This window comes from Drosophila melanogaster, chromosome 3L (genome assembly GCF_000001215.4).
Source record: "Drosophila melanogaster chromosome 3L".
In the NCBI taxonomy this organism is placed as follows: Eukaryota; Metazoa; Arthropoda; class Insecta; order Diptera; family Drosophilidae; genus Drosophila; species Drosophila melanogaster.
In genome coordinates, this window is record NT_037436.4 from 20,230,439 (window position 1) to 20,247,327 (window position 16,889).

The 16,889-nt window shown below is 44.4% G+C and overlaps 4 protein-coding genes across 15 annotated transcripts; 3 read left to right on the plus strand and 1 right to left on the minus strand.

Annotated features, from left to right (window-relative positions):
• Positions 1-1,230: 1,230 nt before the first annotated feature.
• On the plus strand, positions 1,231-2,817 carry CG13813 (uncharacterized protein). The gene is made up of 2 exons (NM_140938.3): positions 1,231-2,058; positions 2,119-2,817. Exons 1-2 carry the CDS (start codon positions 1,282-1,284, stop codon positions 2,632-2,634), a joined length of 1,293 nt encoding a protein of 430 aa, NP_649195.1. The 5' UTR covers positions 1,231-1,281; the 3' UTR covers positions 2,635-2,817.
• On the minus strand, positions 2,735-11,465 carry CG17233 (uncharacterized protein). 8 transcript variants are annotated; one of them, NM_001259912.1, is made up of 11 exons: positions 11,407-11,465; positions 9,425-10,094; positions 8,300-9,109; positions 5,996-7,472; positions 5,064-5,239; positions 4,697-4,996; positions 4,491-4,628; positions 4,181-4,430; positions 3,826-4,109; positions 3,570-3,752; positions 2,735-3,510 (listed from the first exon to the last, which is right to left on the minus strand). In NM_001259912.1, the coding sequence occupies exons 2-11, from the start codon at positions 10,055-10,057 to the stop codon at positions 3,430-3,432; spliced, it is 4,332 nt and encodes a 1,443-aa protein (NP_001246841.1). In that variant the 5' UTR covers positions 10,058-10,094; positions 11,407-11,465; the 3' UTR covers positions 2,735-3,429. The 8 variants fall into 8 exon arrangements, with proteins under 8 accessions (NP_001246841.1, NP_001246840.1, NP_730500.1 ...); NM_001259911.1 differs by lacking the exon at positions 11,407-11,465 and adding an exon at positions 10,881-11,080 and having other exon boundaries at positions 8,300-9,172; NM_168837.3 differs by lacking the exon at positions 11,407-11,465 and adding an exon at positions 10,837-11,080 and having other exon boundaries at positions 3,111-3,510; positions 8,300-9,175.
• Positions 10,615-13,297, plus strand: Clc (Clathrin light chain). Of its 4 annotated transcripts, none has more exons than NM_001170009.1 (2): positions 10,615-10,668; positions 12,347-13,297. In NM_001170009.1, the coding sequence occupies exon 2, from the start codon at positions 12,360-12,362 to the stop codon at positions 13,017-13,019; it is 660 nt and encodes a 219-aa protein (NP_001163480.1). In that variant the 5' UTR covers positions 10,615-10,668; positions 12,347-12,359; the 3' UTR covers positions 13,020-13,297. The 4 variants fall into 4 exon arrangements, with proteins under 4 accessions (NP_001163480.1, NP_001262101.1, NP_524178.2 ...); NM_001275172.1 differs by lacking the exon at positions 10,615-10,668 and adding an exon at positions 11,125-11,246; NM_079454.3 differs by lacking the exon at positions 10,615-10,668 and adding an exon at positions 12,068-12,229.
• On the plus strand, positions 10,829-14,874 carry CG6951 (uncharacterized protein). Of its 2 annotated transcripts, none has more exons than NM_168838.3 (3): positions 10,829-11,102; positions 13,727-14,139; positions 14,500-14,874. In NM_168838.3, the coding sequence occupies exons 2-3, from the start codon at positions 13,729-13,731 to the stop codon at positions 14,698-14,700; spliced, it is 612 nt and encodes a 203-aa protein (NP_730502.1). In that variant the 5' UTR covers positions 10,829-11,102; positions 13,727-13,728; the 3' UTR covers positions 14,701-14,874. The 2 variants fall into 2 exon arrangements, with proteins under 2 accessions (NP_730502.1, NP_649197.1); NM_140940.3 differs by lacking the exon at positions 10,829-11,102 and adding an exon at positions 11,125-11,246.
• Positions 14,875-16,889: the final 2,015 nt, after the last annotated feature.

Here is a 16,889-nt window from a genome sequence, read left to right on the forward strand (position 1 = left end):
GTTAAAAGCTCCTGTTTGCAAACTTCTACGAATTAGCATTGGTGGGTCTCAGGGGCGAAAAGCTCGGAAGTGCACTCGGTTAGAGCCGATCGGTGGGGGTGAATATATGTAAACGTATACATACATACGTACATGTGTGCCGCTAGAACGGGTTAGATCCGATCGTGCTATACCGTGCACGAGCTTTCTTGGGGGCGTGCATGTACCACGATTGTCAAGTTCAATGGCCGATATTTACGGTTCGCGGGTAATACTCAAAAAGCTTCGGCGGTGGGCATGGTTTGGTTTGGTATGGTATGATGGTATGACAAAAAGTTAAGTTTGATTTTTGTTTTCCTGAATCGCATTCTTTTCTAACTACTTGTATAGTAGCTTGCATATACGAGTAAGTCCGCCGCGAGTGTATGTTCGCATTAGCAATGGCCTTGAGCCGGGTCATCGACCGAAGCTACTGACGTTAGAGCTGAAAATAGAGCACAATAAGAAGTGCACTATCGTTCCTATCGATTGGCCTAAATATTTTGTGCAAACCCTTCTGGATTTGGGCAATGTTGCTGCTTTACAAACAAAACAAATAGATTAATCATGGGGTAAATATTAGTATTGCAGCGAAACCGAAAAACCTAGTTTCAAAGCTAAATAATTGAAGCTCTTTAGTTTGAATGTATCTTAGTTACTGGTGCAACTAGTAAAATCTGCAAACATTTTAGTTATGATTTGAATTAAACTACCAAAAACGTTTGGGGAAAACAGTACAAAAAATTCCCTTCTAAGTTCGTTGCTCTTTATCGGCTACGTAATTTGACGAATTGTTGGAAATGGTCTTAAATAAAATATAAAAAAATATAAATATATAAGACATATGAATATATAAAAAATCATGGACTATAGTGATCTCAATTAAATAAGTGTTATGCTGTTGTAAAGAAGATGAGTTTATAAAAATCGCATATTTTCTATATATCGAGAAATCCATATAAGCAATGATATCGATGATGTTAGTAAAGATGGTTTTACGAATATTCCACGCAATACAAACCCAGTACCATCGATTTAAAAACAAACTCTAATATCTATTCGTTAGTTTAGAAGCAATAAGGATGCCCACTTAACCATTCACCATTCAATCGGTCACGTGGCTTCTATCATCAGCACCACCCTCAATGCAGCGCAACTAGTGTGGAGCTTTTCGGCCGACGAACTATAAAAGCCGAAACAAATGTTGAAGTAGTTCACTTGGAAATATAGATTCAACGACGAAGATTCAAGCCAGGTAACAAAATGAGCGATAACGAGCTTTCATACGCCGTTACCCGAGTCCTTTTGGAGCTGTATCAACGCCATGGTATACCTATGGTCTCGCAACCAATGGCCGGAGTTGGGGAGAATGCCTACGGACAGGTTCTCCGGGTGAGTTGGCCCACGATCGTGGACGCAGCCACCGTGGTGGTCAAAATGGCGCCTAGGAACGAGGCCCGAAGATCCCATATGCACGTCGTGGACTACTATGCTCGTGAAGTCTTCATGTACCAGAAGGTGTTTCCCGTTTTCCGGGCGCTATCTCCAGATCGGAACACTTTCACCGTGGCGCCGGCCCTACAGGCCAATGACTTGAAAGCTCCCGATGAGTTCTTGATATTCGAGGACCTGTCTGAGAGTGGATTTCGGCCCAATTCACGCTGTATTATGCCTACCTACGACATCGTGGTCTGCTCCCTGAAAGCTTTAGCGGAGCTGCATGCGTGCTCCTTCATCCTGCAGCAGACCGATCCCTTGCAGTTCAAGCAGTTGGTGGAGTTCGTGGAGAAGGACAACCTATTTACATCTGACATTGAGGAGGTCACAATTGAGTTTGGAAAGGCGCAGCTGCGCAAGGCGAGAATCATCCTGAAAGAATCCGATGGCGACCAAGTGGCCGCGGTCCAGGAAGTCCTGCAATTGTGTGAAAACCAGCTGAAATCCTTGGCTCTTTACTGTGTGGATGGAAAGGCGCAGGCGCCACATGCTGTTATCTGTCACGGTGACTTCTGGAATAACAATATTCTCTATAGACATGAGGTAATTAATCCTTCTAGTTCTAAGTTATTATCTAAATAAGCTACTATTGCTATTCCCCAGCCTAATTCTGATCAACCTGTGGAGGCCAAGCTGATCGACTTTCAAATGTCTCGCTATGCACCGCCGGTACTGGACATAGTCCATTACCTGTTTGCCTGCACGGAGAAACGATTGCGGGACGAGCACTTCCCCGACTTTATGGATGCTTACTACAACACGATGGACCAGAAATTGAAGTCCTGCAATCTTTCCCTCGAGGGCATATATCCGCGCAGCGTCTTCAATCGGCAATTGCAACAGTACGGCGTTTACGGCTTGATAATGGGAGCATTTTCGCTACCCTTTTTCATTTCCAATGCCAACGAAGTGATTGATATCGATACTGTTTCCGAGGCCATCCAAAGTATTTCGACATCCTCTGATGAACCCAAGTACAAGGAGCTCATTGAAGAATACGAAATGCTCAACGCCCGGACTTTACCAATTTTCAAGCGGCGAATCACTGGTATCGTCGAGGATCTTATAAAATACAACATGACGGAGCCGCTGTTCAAAATGGACTCCGAGCAGTGCTAAAGTATTATAGATAATAACATTAATAGAACATTTCCCATAGAAGTTAAAGGTGTAAATATGTTGCGTGTAAGCGAGGCAAAACTAAAGCTTCTGCCAGTATACATATGTGATTCTTTCATATTTATTCAGGGAACTCTAAGATTCTAAAAATTCACAACTTAAATTAAAATCCGCATAACAAATAAAGTTAACTAAATGTCTGCAACTGGATTGTGTAACTAGAGTTTAAACTAAGTATGTACAATTAGTAAGTATGTATAGTGTTGATGCTGATAATGTTTTCCTTACCACGTCGGTAGAAAAACACAATTTGATTGTTTGCGGGTGTTTAAGGTAAATTATCTTCTTAAGAAATGCTACCAAATAAATCTTAATTTGAAATTTAGCAAAACAGAATGCTTAACCAATTTCAACGCAACAGAAATATTATTCCTTCGTCTTGATGAGGTTAGTACTACTCTATTATTTAGTACTTTAAGTTCGATATATATATATATATATATATGTACGATATAATGCGCGGCTATAGCTATCTGTATAGCTATTTACATGGCATGCACTTGCATTGTCCAAGACTATAGACTCTATCTTAAACTAAAGGCCTACACAGTACAATATGTGTCTTGCACTAAAACTAAGCTGTTGCGTGTCTTCTGGTATATAATAAAATAACAACTCATTGAGTTTATTGCAGCATTACGTGGGGCTTGGCGTTTAATGTCCTAATGTCCAGCACTTGGATACGCAATCAGGAGACCTCCTGATACTGATAATGGGTCCTGGTAACAATGGCTTTTACTGCATGACCTCCCGGAAGCGCTTCTGCCTCTCCAGACTCTCCACCTCGGCCCAGCAGTTGCGCATGTTGCGGAAGAGCTGAAAACAATTGATATAGGTTGATATCAGTAGCACTTGTAGGTAATCTCGAGTTGTACCTCGTCGATCCAGTTGTGTTCGGCCAGCAGATCATTCAATATTTCTGTTGACGTCTTTCCTGGGAACTGTTGCTGCTGCTCGGTTACTCGCTGCGAGCAGTTTATGAACAGATTGAACTTTTCGTGTGCAATCTTGTGGAAGAGATCTGCACGAGCGGCACAGATGCGGCATAGAACAATATCCTGCAGAAACAAAGTAACATTAAAGTCAATATATGCTTAATATATCCTATCCTAGCTTCTAAGCAACACTCACCTTTTCATAGACGATTCGCGGATCAACGGGAATAGTCTGCATGGTGTTCGGATTGTACGGCTCCCCGAAGAGGAGGAAGCGCACAGCGATGCCTGGCTGGTGGCAACCGGCGCAATTTTTCTGGGTAAGATTGTTTTGTTCCCATTCGGAGAACACATGGCACTTGGGCCACGTCTCGATGGAGGAGATCGTACTCCGTGTCCAAGGAGTGATGGCCAGCAGCTTACGCTTGCAGTTTTCCATGATATTGTCTACCACGCGAACACTGCCCAAAAAGTAGTCGTCTATGGATGAAATGAATTGATAATAAGTGAGTAATAAAAATAAAAATTAGTTCGCTTTTCGGATAGTTTACCCTTTTCCCGCGTTATTTCCGAGAAGAAGCTTGGATCGAGGGCCTGGGAGATCATAGTCTGAATATAGATCTCAAAATTATCCCTGTAGGACAGGTAGTCCTCCATGATCTTTTCAATAAACTGCTCCGTATCGTCGGCCAGCAACTCTGATCGCATGAACTCAACAATCGTTTCGGTGTGTGAATGCAGTTGAATGCGCACCGGTGCTTTGAGGTAGAGTTTCTTAGTTTCGAGATTCCAAGAGGCGTACTGAAATCCAAGAAAGTGTGATTACAGCATGTACTCTTGGTAGAGATGCAGCAGACCCACCTTCGACATGTTGCGATAGAAGGTCTTTCCGTTTTGGCGGAATGGCTCGTACTTTTGCAAAATGCACTTTGAGTCCACCTGCCAAATGGTGGGCCAATCGTTCACGAGATCCGATCGCAAAACTATGAAGTCGCCCGTCTAAAATGTTGCCATCAAAAAAGCGTGAGGCTTCATCGTAAAAAGTATGTACATATATATCAACCTACTTTAAAGTTCTCCGAGTTGGCAGCTGGGCCCGATGATGCGCTGGCATATCCCACATCCGCCACTCCGGACATATTCTGTTGCGAATTGTAGGTTGATTCGCCACCCGCCATTTGCTGCACCTGTTGCTGCTGCTGGTGATGTTGCTGGTTGACCTGCATCTGCTGCAGTTGCTGGTGGTGTTGCTGCTGCTGTTGTGGCTGTTGTTGCAGGCCTGAGGAATGGTCATAGGTGTTCTTGCGAGGAGTGCCCTTCGACCGGCGAGCCAACTTTCGTTTCCCATAGCCCTTTCCATCATCGCTCTGCGTGTGAGGAGTGATAAGCAGGTTGTGAGACAATGGTTTTCGAGACCGGAGGCGAAAAACTTACGTCTTCCTCCTGCGGAGTCCATACAGGATCCGTGTCAGAGTCGGTGAACTCATCCGGCTCGCCAACTACTCCACCATCGCCGACAACAGAACTGGAATTCATGAGCATGGCATGCATGCTGCTCTGCTTGGCCTTGCGGGAGCATTGCTCCCGTCGCGGCGGCACACTCAAGGGGTCTGTGGAGAGCACAAAAGTGGGTTAGCAACATTGAACTGGACGTGGCGAGTGCCCGGATGACACGAACGGAACGGGACAGGATCCACAACAACGACATCGACAACAACAAACTAGCACACCAGCAACACCATCTCCCACGGCCATGGAACACCAGCACCAGCACCTGGATCGGAATCGCAACCGGATTCTGATCCGTCTTACAAGTACAAATAATAAAAATACACGGTTTATTTGGGTTTTTGAAAATTAATAATATTTGTTCTTCTCGATTTCATCTCAAAAATACTTTATACTTTTGTTCATGGGATTCTCCTTTTGTTTGTTTGTTTGTTTGTTTTTTCTTTTTTTTGTTTGCTCTTTTAACAAATTTAAAAGATAGCATTTTCCTTGTTTTTTGTTTTTGTTTTGATGTCATTATGGTTGTTTTTTACATATACACACCGTCCAAGGGTCTAGCGGTCGGTTGTCTGTCTGGCTGTCTGTCTGTCCGTGTGGTGTGGGTGGTGGTGCTGCGTGGGTGGGTGGTGCGGCTGCTAGTGGCAGCCGCTAGTGCTGCCAAGGCCACAGCAGGTTTATAAAGTGATGAGGATTCGGCGCTGGTGCTGGCGTCGGCGTTGTTGAATTCGAATTCGCTGTTGCATTCGCGCTGGCTGGCGTGTGGTGGTGATTGTTGTTGTTGTTGTAGTTGTTGCATGGCGTGGAAGTAGCGATAGTGGAGTGCTTATTGGTACTATGCTGTTGGTCAAGTAACATACCTTGACCCGCTCCAGCTGTCAGTTGGGCGCAATGCTGCTGCACAAAGTGCTGTCCGCTCATCGATTGCTGCTGCTGCTGTTGCGCCTGTTGCTGCTGCTGGGCGTATGGCCGGAAGGAGGTTTGATCCCCGGGCTGCTGGATCACCGACGACGAAGGTGCCGACTCCGCCGCGGCTGCAGCAGCCACCATTTGGGCGTGCGGACGCTTCTTGGGGAGTATTTGCGTCTGCGAGAGTATTTTGATACGATGCCCATCATCACCGACGAGTCCTGCCAGTCCATCAACTGCCTGGACGGCGTCCCCCGCTGACTGTGTGGCCTGTGAGGTTGTGGGTTCATCTCCGCTCCCAGAACCCTTGCCTTTCCGCTTGTACGGAGCTCGTGGGTAATTTAACTTCCGCGATGGCTTCACTACCGGCGGCGGATCATCGTCCCGCTCGCCCTGCAGAAACTTCAGATAGCTGTCCATAAACTGAGTCTTCTTCTCCCCAATTAGCGTGCCCACGCTCACAGGCTTGGGAGCAACAGGACTGTACGCCGTGGATGCACTGGCTCCGGTGCTTGAAGGCGCCACGGGCGTCACCGCCGAATGACCATGCCCATTGTTGGAGGCATGCGAGTTGGGTGGACAGTTCGTTGGCTCCGGGGAAGGAGTCTTGTTCGGATTACGTATGCCAAAGTTCGTGTTATTTGTGGAGGAGTTGGTCCCGCGCCCGTTGCTGGACAGTGAGTTGGCATAGCCCTGCTTCGGTGTTGCTGTGGCATCCGCCAAAAAATCCAGTTCCTCTTCGATGTTAGGCACGATGACCTTGTTGCTGGCCGCTGCTGCTGCTGCCGCCGCTGCAGCCGCGTTCGCCTCCTCCTCTTGCTGTTGAGTGGCTTCACTCTTCTCCTGACGCTGCTGCTGCGCCTGCTGCTGCTGTTGCTGTGTGTAGGCCTGCTGGTGTTGCTGCTGCGTATAGGCTGCCTGCTGTTGCTGCTGTTGTTGTTGTTGCTGCTGCTGTTGTTGCTGTTGCTGCATACAGGCAGTGTACTGAGAGGCAATGGGCTGAGGGAAGGCTGGATAGTATTGCGCCAACTGGGTCAAGTGTGACTGGGCCTGCGAGGACTGCAGGTGTGCCGGCTGTGGCAAGTGCTGCTGCTGCTGCTGCTGCGCTTGCTGCTGCTGGTGCTGCTGCTGTTGGCTCTGCTGAGGATATGTGGGTATGTTTATTGTGGCCGCCGGCGAAACGGACGCCGCATTGTTTTCCGTCTTGAGCGGAGCATTCCACTTGCTGTTGAAGTCGTAGTACGTGTTCTGTTGCTGCTGTTGCTGATTGTGCTGCTGTTGTTGTTGCTGTTGCTGCTGCAACTGATGATGCTGCGGCTCCTGGGGACTGCGCACATTGCCGTAGTCGCTGCTACTGGGGATAAGCGTTTTCTTCGGTTGGCGCTTGCGCGGAGTCTTCGCTGGTTTCGGCGGCGGCTTCACCTCCTCCTGCAAGCAAGTGTGAAAAGAATGCGGATTAGAACACTCGGGATCACCAAAGGTTATATGCAAACAGCACACTATCAATAGCTTGGACATTGGGACATTAGAAACGGTTGGTAAACGAGTACACTGGCTGGTAAAAAGAACAGTCTGCTCCCAGAACATTTTATGGGGTATTAACAACTGGGCTGCGAGCGGCATACGCGTTTGGTGCTTGGGTTTACCCCCATTAGGATTGGATCATACCATTACAACATAACGTCACAGTTTCAAAGTGGCCACATGACTTTAAACTAGAGAATATCAGTTAGCAGTTTTTGTTAGATTGAACCGAAGAATTTCAAATTAAGCGATTAATAACAGAAGGCCAAAGAAATAGCTTCCACCATAATACAAGAAATAATCGAAAGGGCATGCAAATTTTTTTTAAAATATAAAGCTACAGAACAGGGCTTTAACGAAATAACCTTATATTCGGGAAACTGGATACTTCTAGTATTTGAAAGCAAGAAAATCTAATTAGTACTTCTATAAATGTAGGTTTCAAATTCTTAATTAAAATAAATATTGGAAATTTTGCGTCCAAATGAGATTTTTTATGTAAGCTACCAATAGTCTGTTAAGGTACGTTTTGTTAATTCAAATTTATTTTTAGCCAATCAGAAAGAAAAAGCGCACAGTGGAACTAAATAAGAGATCTTCCAAACTAGTCCATTTAAGTTGGCAAAATCTTGGAAGAAATAGTGTGAAAAGCAAATAAAACGAAATAAAGGCAGAACACAAACAAATTAATAAACAAATAGAAACGGAAATAAAAAAAATTAAATACAAACCTTTGGCACTACTTGAATCTGTGACGCTAAGTTGCCCGCCGACGGCGACATGATCATGTTGGCCACCACGTGCTGGCGCCGACCGGAGGACTGGGATTGGTTTTGATTGTGCTCCTGCAGCTGCAGTTGCTCCCCATCGACCACGCTCGCGGGATAGAAGGTTTGCTTGATCTCCAGCCCGGGCGGTAGGTTGAAAACTAGATTTTCGCCACCACCACCGGCGTCCACTGAGGATGCCTCACTGGCAAAATCGAGCTGCCGATGTTCCTGTTTCACCTGCAGCTGCAGCACGTTCTTAATGTCCTCCTGCCCCGCTCCATTGTCCTCCAGCTTCGTCCAGCAGAGGTTCTGCTGCTGCTGCTGTTGCTGCAGGGTGCTTTGTATCACAGATGAGTAGGCCACCGTGGTGGGTGTGGCAGCAGCAGACGATCCAGCGCCCGCTTCTTGCCGCCTTTGCACAGGGGATGCCGTCTTGTAGACGATCACCTGGGCCTGCGGTGTGCTGACCACGTCCACCGCATGTAAATTCGTGATGGGCGATCCATCTGCGGAGCTTAGCGCCGGACTGGCATATTGCACCGGATAGGATCCCGCCGGAACTGGCACTGCCAGCGGCACCGGACTGGCATCCTGTTGGTCTACTATCGTTGCCCGATACGGCTGGCCATCCTTCCGCGTCACCTTGACCTTCCGGCCATCAATGGTGTAATAGGTGTCCGGTTCTGTGTCTGCCTCGGCGATCTCCTGTTGCAGTTGCTGGTGGAGCTGCTGCTGTTGCTGCTGCGCCGCTGTCTGTTGTTGCTGCTGCTGCTGTTGCAGTTGGATCAGGTAAATCGAGTCGTTGTAGGCTTTTAATTGCTTTTCCTGCTTAATCTGCTACAGCGCACCGTACATAGATTGAATCGGAATCGGAAAGTGTTTGGTTTGGGATTGATTCGACATAGAGAGGCTAGACTTAGTCTATGCTTTGATGGGTTTATTGGAAGGGATGTTATGTTAGTATGCGATAAATGCGATAGAGCCTGCGGGGTTTTAATAAGTGTGTGTGCTTCCCCAGAAGCTGGCGTAAACCATAATAGAAGAGTGATCTGAAAGCCGAACGTAAAACAAACGAATTCTACTCACCACTTTGTCGGCCACCAGGTTTAGCTGTTGCTGTTGCGCCTGCTGCTGTTGCTGTTGGGCCTGTTGTTGCTGCTGTTGTGCCTGCTGCTGTTGCTGCTGTGCCTGCTGCTGTTGCATGGCCAGGAAGGTGTTCGATATCATGTTCGGCGTGTTCCAGGTCAGCGACGTCGACGTCAGGGCCACCGTTGTGGGCGATGGTGAGGCTCCACTCGACGAGGAGTTCTCCCCGTAATAGTTCGAGGCAACATTGTTGACTACAGCAGCCGCTGCCGCCGACACGGCCGCCTGGTTCTGGAACGAACTGAGCTGCTTGTCCAGCGAACTGGGCAGCTGCAGCTGGCGGTGCGGCGTGCTCACCGCTGACGAGGCATAGTGGGCGGGCTTAGGCTGGACACTGGCCGCCGCCGCATGGTGGTAGATCTGCTGGAATACTGGGTTGTAGCTGCCAATCGGTGACGGAGGCACAAAGCTGCCACCACTGGCGGCCGCCGCATTAAAGCTGGCGATGCTTGCTGCCGTAATGGTGGCCAGGTGTGGATGCTGGAAGTCCTCTGCTGTTCCGCCGGAGCTTCCGGCACTGGCGGGCACGATGCGGTTGTAGGCGTATGACCAGGGACTGGAATTGGGATCCATGTTTGGCTTGGGCTCTTCTACTGCTGATGGCTGGTAACTGAAACAAATAGCAAAACTTTAGTGGTTTTTGAATATAATTAGCGGCTTATATGTAAAGGATTAACTAATTGGAGTTTATTATTGCTCGGATACATTTCCAATGGTCATGTGTTAAGTCTAAAAATCCCGCCCATATTTATCAATTTAGCGGTAGCTTAGATTATAACATATTTATATTGTTATCACAAGTTGCTTGCCATGGCATTCATAATATAGAGGGGAAAAAGGCGCGAATTCAATTAATGTTATTTATGGATCAATAATAATTACTATAAAATTATTGATATTTATATGTGGTCAAACATATTTTGTTTATCTTTTATTGTAAATCAATAAACACATAGTAGAAGTACACTTTAGAATGAAACACTCCAGTTTTGGGGTGTTTGTTCCCCAACTTTTCTGCACTGAAGGGATCCCCCTATTTTTTTCGTATCTTCATTTTTTTTGTATCCCTTTTGGCCACGATGCGCTTGGTTCCCCCTTCAAAAAAATTGGCGTCTGTATTTTTTGCCTTGGCGCTCGGCGGCAAGGAGACCGCATTTTTGAAGTTTCAGCGTCAATGGGTTAATGTGGGTGCTCACTTATGACATTACAATGACGGGGCCATCACATTGGCTGGGATTTATGCTGTTTTTGGCAATGTTTTTCTGCCTGGGAATAGGATTTTTTCCCGTATTTTCCGCTTGTACATATATGTATCCATGCACACAATCACACACACACACACACATACTCACACACACGGGCGTACATGCGTGCGTGTTGGAAGATAGTCACTAACTTTTAGTCGTTATAGAATCGGAACTGTCGGTCTGCTCGGGCCCAGCATTATCTTCACATCGGATCGGCCAGCACAACAACGCTTCAATATGCACGAGCGGATTTTATGTTTAACTAACAGCGAACGTTCTTTTTTTTAGATTCGGTGCATAACTTTTTTGTGGATGAAACAATCTCCAAAATGGCCGCTCTGCTGCCAGTGAAAAACGAACCACTGGCTCAGGTGAATGATGCCACGGTGAACTTGTTCATCGGTTCACTAGTTCGCGCGCCGAGTGTTTATTGTTTGTTTTGCCGTCGTCCTCGCATTTCGTCTTTGTTAATTTCCTCAAAAAGTATACTGCGTCTTGTGTTCTTCGTGGCATAGGTTAGTCAAAAACATAATTAAGTCATGTTGTGTGAACAATTCACCGTGAAATTTGACCAGCAATTATATTCCCATGTGCTATGCAATAGCAACAAGTGTTGTATAATACGCTTTTTATCGGGTCTACAGTCATTACTAGTTAACTTTGTTGTGTATTTACATTTTACGAGCATTTATTAAGGCACATTTGATAAGATATAAACAAATTAATCGTAACTCCTCTGAAGGTTGTGTTTACTGAACTCGCGCGTTTCCTAACACTGATCAATTGGAACTAGTTGATTTCAAAAACCATGAGAACTTTACAAAATCTGAAAACAAAAAAAAAAATAAAATAATTCCAAACTTAAATATTATATTAAATCTAGGTTTTATTAACTATATGTACGGTTCTAAATTATATATGAACGAATCAAGCCACCACCATTACACATTTTGCAACACTAATTGACCAGAAACCCAGTGGAAAATTGACGCTGCTGATATAATTTAAAAGTTTAGTTAAGGAAAAATTAAATGTTCTTACTTTGGTTTTTTCAACATACATTATCATAAACTTGTAGCTTAATAATACAAAATGTAGCTAAATCTTTAACTCGTTATCCGTGATGTTAAGGAATGTTGAATTCGGCTTTGACAAGTAAAATAGTTAACAATGGTTTCTGTTCCTTAAATATTACTAATTTGTATACATTTAAAAGATTTGGCATAATAACTGGTGTAAAAAAATATTTATTTTTTAATATAAAAATCATAACATTAAATTTAAAACCATCGCGTTGCGATATATGTTGCATTATCCAGCACTGTTCGGCTGGAACCAGTTCGATAGCCCGCTGTTTTATGGTTGGTTCACGTACTAATGACAGTCATTTTACGTATTCATTGCTAAAAGAAAACTGAAAAAATACATTTGACCAAGTTTCCGGTTAGTCATCCGCCCACACCGATCTTCAATTAGTCCTAACCGAATCAAAGGAGAGGTGCGTAGTGCCCAATTGTCAATGAATCGGGGGGAATCCGCCAGCAGCTGGCTGCTCCTCTGCGTACGTGTAAATCTGGGTGAGACGCCCACTAAATAGCAATCACAACATTTCCAGAGAGCACATAGCCATGGACTTCGGAGACGATTTCGCTGCCAAGGAGGACGTGGATCCGGCGGCCGAGTTCCTGGCGCGCGAACAGTCAGCTCTCGGGGACTTGGAGGCGGAGATTACGGGTGGATCTGCATCAGCTCCTCCGGCTGCATCCACAGACGAGGGCTTGGGTGAGCTTCTGGGAGGCACCGCCTCCGAAGGCGATCTGCTCTCTGCTGGCGGCACGGGTGGCCTCGAATCCTCCACTGGCAGTTTTGAGGTCATTGGTGGCGAGTCCAATGAACCCGTGGGCATATCCGGTCCGCCGCCGTCGCGGGAAGAGCCCGAAAAGATACGCAAATGGCGCGAAGAGCAAAAGCAACGACTGGAGGAGAAGGACATCGAGGAGGAGCGAAAAAAGGAGGAACTCCGACAGCAGTCCAAGAAGGAGCTGGACGACTGGTTGCGCCAGATTGGCGAGTCCATATCGAAGACCAAACTGGCGTCGCGGAATGCCGAGAAACAAGCCGCCACCCTGGAGAATGGCACCATCGAGCCGGGCACCGAATGGGAGCGCATAGCCAAGCTCTGCGACTTCAATCCCAAGGTGAACAAGGCGGGAAAGGACGTCTCCCGCATGCGATCCATCTACCTGCACCTCAAGCAGAATCCCATCCAGGTGCAGAAGAGCACCTAGGTAGTTTTAATTACGCACTCGCCTAACCACATTGAGTTGAATATGAAAATTATTATTGAAAGTATTCGCTGTATATTCCAATTTATGATACATAAAATATTATTATTGCTGCTATAACATAGCCGCGATCATCGTTTTGTCTAATGAATGCAATAAAGAATGTGCACACAGTTGTCATGCTTTCCTTGACTATCATATACCCCATCACACAAAATAAGAAAAACGACATGAAAAAGTTAGGAAAAAGAACAAATAAAAAATAAAACCAAGGATATGACAACTAAAGTGTTTTTTCGTTCATTTTGTTAATCAAGCAGGGTTGCACATCAAGGGGCTTTAATTACTTCCAGTTTTGTTGTAAATAATATTTATTGCTCTATAAAACGCATTATACAAACCATTTATTATTCTTATCTCTAGTTAGTTATACACATACAACTTGTTTTCATCATATATGTGTGTTGGAAATATCAATGGGTTGGAAATGGAATATGGTTGTGTATGGATTTGCATTCATTAAATGATTATTAAAATAAAGACATACAGACAACTGAGGCAAGTATTTGTCATTGCAGAGCTGGTTTAATGTATGCATTATATGAATGAAATACGCATAAAGAAACCAATTACGATAATGAAAAGTGGATATCAGAAATCATAATTTAATTATTTCCATCGCTTAATAAGGTTTTCTACTTGTTTTGCAGAAATGGCTGAAGTTTCCGCTCAAGATTTGATATCCCAGTTGTCGAAGTCACCCGAAAGCCACAAGAGAAAGGAATATCTGCATTGGGATGACTACTTTATGGCCACCTCACTGCTCTCCGCCAAACGCAGCAAAGATCCCGTCACCCAAGTGGGCGCCTGCATCGTGGATTCCCAGAATCGGATAGTGGCCATTGGATACAATGGGTTCCCTCGCAACTGCAGCGATGACGTGTTTCCGTGGTCAAAAGCTAAGAAAGGCTCGCAGGAATTTGATCCCCTGGAAGACAAGAAGATGTACGTGGTCCACGCGGAGGCCAATGCAATCCTGAACAGCAACGGCATGAGTTTGTCTGGAACTCGACTGTATACCACACTATTTCCGTGCAACGAATGTGCCAAACTCATTATACAGGTAAAACTAATATTAACGAAGGAAGCCGAATATAGGATTTCTGTTCTATTATTTGAAATGCAACTTTAATATTTTCATATGGCAGCTGTATAATTTAGTCGTCCTATTTTGATAAAATGAAAAACGAATTAATATATGGAAAAACAACGGTTGTGTACAAAATTACACCAATATATGATCACAAACATGGAAGCACAATCTTTCCAATAGTTTCACGGCTTCAAAAAGGTTTTAAGTTTTTCGTTAAAACGAAAGGACGACCAAACGGACGGCAGCTTTATGAACTCATCTTCTAAAATTGATCAAGAATATATAGTACATACATATCATAACATATAAATTAACCTATTTGTATTCCAGGTGGGCATATCTCAGGTGCTATATTTGTCCGACAAATATGCCGATAAGCCCACATATCGTGCATCCAAGCGGATGCTGGATGCAGTGGGCGTGGAATATAAGCGACACATCCCCCAGAAAAAAACGATCACCATTGATTTTGACACCTTCCCGGAAGAAGATCCGAATGCATCCCTGGGACTAAACGAACTCCATTTGTAATGTACTAATACAATCTTAGCTATCTTGACAACTTTTAATGTGTTTAAAGTAAATTTGACGTGATCGGACTAAATATGTAGACAAATGATAAATAAATTTAATAGCATGCTAATTAAGTTATACTTAGTTTGGCAGTACTAATATAAATAAAAAAATACAGTTTAACTAAAAAGCAAAACGTAAAACGATGTTCTTTTCTATCTGTGAGTCAGAAAAATGCTTCGGAAAATGAGTTCCCTGTAATCGATATTAAAATCAAAATCCAGTAAATCATTGAATCTGACCACTTCCTTTGACGTTTGTTCAAATATGTTCGTAAAAGTATAGTCAAAATCAAAAGCAGAACTTATCTAGATCCCAAAACGTACATATTCTAACCTAATAGGGAATAAAAAACAATAGTTTTTCGTTGAGTATTGCTCCTTTTTTGCAGAGCATAAACGATTAGACGCTTCATTTTATCCGCACGCAAAGATACTTAAAATGTTTTTTAATTAGTACCCATTTGGGAAGAGTGTTCACTTGCACTAATTGACTTGGCAAACAGAAGACTGTCAGGTGAGACTCTTAGCATGCACAGGTGTCCACCGGAGACCAAAAGCGCCATGGAAGTGCTCTACTCAGGTAAAAGTACATGGTATTTTCATATTGAATCTTGGAATTAAATCCCATAATTCATTCCTAAAAAGTTAAATTAATAATTATACTGATCGAAAATTAAAAACAGGGTATATGTGTAATGGAAACTACTCTGTGCCACTTTATAGCTCCGTAATTAAAGGACCTTGAAAATTCTATTGCTGGCCCACACATTAAATTAATTAAGTTAGCCACTTTTGAACTTTGATGTTGTGTTGGCTAAAAATTCGCATGCAGCCATTTTAAATACCGGGCTGAGCAAAATGTTTATGGGATGTTTTTCAATGGCATGCCAGCACGAAGGAGCTCCCACCTGACCAACCAGCCAACCAGGCCATTCAGGTGAGAGTGGCGTGCGGCCAACCGGCCAACCGGCCATTAGCACTGGAATATGCAAAACAGTGCGCGAAACAGGACGAGGATGCCAATAAGAAGAACAGCGAGGATACTCGACCTATCGGAAATCGCCGAGTGACCCTTACTAGCCTCCATGCACTATTGTCTGCAGGCTGCATTGAAACGTGTCCGGCGGATTTCAATATCGGGCCACAAGGTAAGAACCGGTTATGCAGAGAAGATGGGTCAAGCTGGCTGGTAAAGTAAAGTGTTTTATTGTTGAGGTGGAAAACGAAGAATTAGAGTTTTCGTCTATTTGACTTACATTATTCTTTCCTACACCTAAACTAACTCAACAATTCCACTAGCTAAAATCTTTCCGGCTTAAAGAGTTCTGAAGAAGTGGAAGTCTAAGGAACAACACGGACGACCATCTAATCGTGTATCTTAGGCATGTAGAATCAGGGGATTAGTATCTGAAAGGCTGTGTATCTTCATCTGGCCCGGCTTCTTGTTTGTATTTGTATGCATAGAATGCAGACAAAGTTTACCAATTGCAACGGAAACTTGTGCCGCACGCACATCTGCTAACTGAATTTGAAGTGGGACCGAGCATTCCGTAATCACTAATAGCAGGTTAGCCGCTCTGGGCCCTAATTGCCATTAAAGTTAAAGCTACGACCAACGAAAACCCCAAAATCGTGAAACCACCGTGAAGGAGCAAGGGGACAGCACTCATTTTGGGGCTTTCGTGAGTTTCAGCTACAAAATCCCCTCGAGGCCGGAGCCCCAAAATCACACAGAATGGCCAACGGAAGGCTTGGCGGCACTTGGACTATTAAAACACATACGAGTATACGACACCCCAAAGGCCATGGAACCGAGCAAATAATCAATATAACTACAAGAACGGAACCATAACAGAGCTCTGGGTTTTGTGTAACGATAGTGGAACATATCAACAGAATATCAAGTCACACGGCGCACTTGTTGGTTATAACCATCGATCCTCTTCTTTTCTTTTTGCAAACAGGTGCCAGAAATGCTCGGCTGAATATTGCAAAATTCATTAAATAGATAATTATAATATTACATCTGCAATTGATTCCAAGATATTATATCCCATGAATCTTGTACATATATGAAGTAGTTTTTTAAGCGTATTTAAGTCTATCATTTTCATATTACTATTTTTATCATAAATTTTAAAACTT